Genomic DNA, 1,993 nt, shown 5'->3' with positions numbered 1-1,993 from the left:
AGGCCAACCCTTTTCAGTTCCAGACCCTTTGTACACACCTCTCTTAACTTTTAGACCTTGGCCGCAGGGCTAACTATGACCTCAAGGACAGACTCTGAAGAGCACTGGAGGAGCTACCAAATGGTAAATGAGGGGTATTTCATGGTGATTGAGGCAGGAAGGATGAAGTGTTTGGGGAGCCGGCTGCCCTAGGAACAGGCCTTCACTTGGCCTCTGTGGCATTTATAAAGTAGCTTAGCTCTGCATGTACCTTCAGGCTGGGAGTAGGAAAAACACACAAGTACGAGCTGGATTTTCCTCTATTACGCATAAGAAAAATCATATGGGGTAAGTTGGCTGGAACTGCCAGGGGTTGTACATGGGGCCACTGCTGGCGAAGATACCTCAGCTTTGCTCCAGGTCAAGCACCAGGTAGGGCTGGGTGTCCCTCAGGGCCTGAAGGAGCAGATCTTTGCAGGTCACGTTCCAGGCTGGAGTGAAGCTGAAGAGCTTCCTCATCTTCAGTGCATTGGTGGGCTCTGCTCGCACTGCCTGGTACAGCTCCTCTGTCAGGACCTTTCCGTACAGGGCATCCAGCACCCCGTCCACATCTGTGACCCGTGTGATAAGGGCCGCCCGGTGCTGGTCCACAAAGTGCATTGCTGGGGGCAGGATGGAGGAAAGCAGATGAGCCAGTTCCCAGGGCAGATACTGGGGCCTGTTGATCTCTCCCTCCCCTGAACCCCTTCCCACCAGAGGTGGCCAAAGGGGCATGTAGGTGAGTGGGAAGGGTAGGGCCCAACCTTCTTCAGTGTTCCTGGCTGTGGGATACAGCTGCAGGCCTGCAGGGGTGGGGTGTGTGGTGGGGTGTGGCTGGAAAGGTTGGGTGTGGAGGCCTCACCTGGCTTGGCTGCCTTCAGGTGAGAATCCTGGATCCCAGCAGGTGCGGCTGCCTGGTCTGTAAGGAAATTAGTCAAGTGGTCCCCTTTGCCTCCTACCTTATCTCCAGTCTCTGGCAGGGGCCCCTTGGTCAAGAAGCCAAGATCAGGGCCAAGCACAGGAGGTCAGGAGGAGGAGTTTTTGCAATTTTAGTCCGTAGGAGGAACAGAAAGCGAAAGAACCCAAAGGGGCAAACGTTCGAGTGGGGGTGGTGTAGTGTGGGCATGTAGGAGGCCCAGCGATTGGGGCCCCTCCAGAGCGTGGAGGGAGAGTGCTCACCTTTGCGCGTGATCTGTTGCAGCCGCTCTGATAGCTCTTTCATGCCAATGTCGCGCAGCACGAGCGCTGTGAGCTCTGCGCCGTACTCTTCCAGATAGGAAGAGACCAGCTTGTCTGTGAGGTCCATAGCGTCCATGGACAGCAGGGGCCCCCGAGGGATGCGCCCATAGCCTTCGCGCAGGGGCACTGAAAGCAGCTTCAGCTTGAACTTCTTGAACTCCTCTGCAGTCAGGTTCTCCAGTGCGTCCAGGATGGCGTCGCGAGTGCACCCCATGGCTCCCGGGTCCCCTGCTGCAGTCGCTCTCCTGGATTGTCTGCGGACCAGGAAGTCTGCTCCGGGGCGGGACCTGGAACTCCCCGCCTTCTACCAATAACCGCCTTTGCCCCAGCCCGATACCCTGGGGCACAGAGTGCCGGACTACCCCATTGGTTCCTACACACCAAGGCCTGCAGACTGTAGCCTGGCCATTGGGGGGCGTCAGGATCGCGTCTTCCAGCTGATGCGCGAGGTGAGACCCCGGAGACTGGCAAAGAGAGGGGCTCATGGGGTAGCGCCTGCATCTCCAGGTTTGCAGTAGCTAGCACCTACCAGGAACCTGGGTTTTTGAAGCACCAAGTCTTAGAATCTTGGAATTCTAGAACGCTAAAATCTCCACGTTTCCCTGAATCTTAACATCCTCTCTTAACGTGTCATAGAATCTTTAGAATCATAGAACCCTAACATCCAGAACCATGTAGCTTACCAAATCCCACATGCTGGGGAGAAATGAGATGTAAAAAAAGGGGGTAGAGAATA

The 1,993-nt window shown here is 55.9% G+C and overlaps 1 protein-coding gene across 1 annotated transcript; it reads right to left on the bottom strand.

Moving 5' to 3' along the window:
* Positions 1-281: 281 nt before the first annotated feature.
* Positions 282-1,525, bottom strand: LOC121022159 (apoptosis-associated speck-like protein containing a CARD). Its single transcript, XM_040463083.1, has 3 exons — positions 1,198-1,525; positions 881-937; positions 282-641 (listed from the first exon to the last, which is right to left on the bottom strand). Exons 1-3 carry the CDS (start codon positions 1,469-1,471, stop codon positions 385-387), a joined length of 588 nt encoding a protein of 195 aa, XP_040319017.1. The 5' UTR covers positions 1,472-1,525; the 3' UTR covers positions 282-384.
* Positions 1,526-1,993: the final 468 nt, after the last annotated feature.

This window comes from Herpailurus yagouaroundi, unplaced genomic scaffold (genome assembly GCF_014898765.1).
Source record: "Herpailurus yagouaroundi ecotype Mexico unplaced genomic scaffold, PumYag 379, whole genome shotgun sequence".
Classification (NCBI taxonomy): domain Eukaryota; kingdom Metazoa; phylum Chordata; class Mammalia; order Carnivora; family Felidae; genus Herpailurus; species Herpailurus yagouaroundi.
The sequence above is the reverse complement of the archived record's forward strand: the minus strand, read 5'-3'. Positions and strand labels throughout refer to the sequence as shown.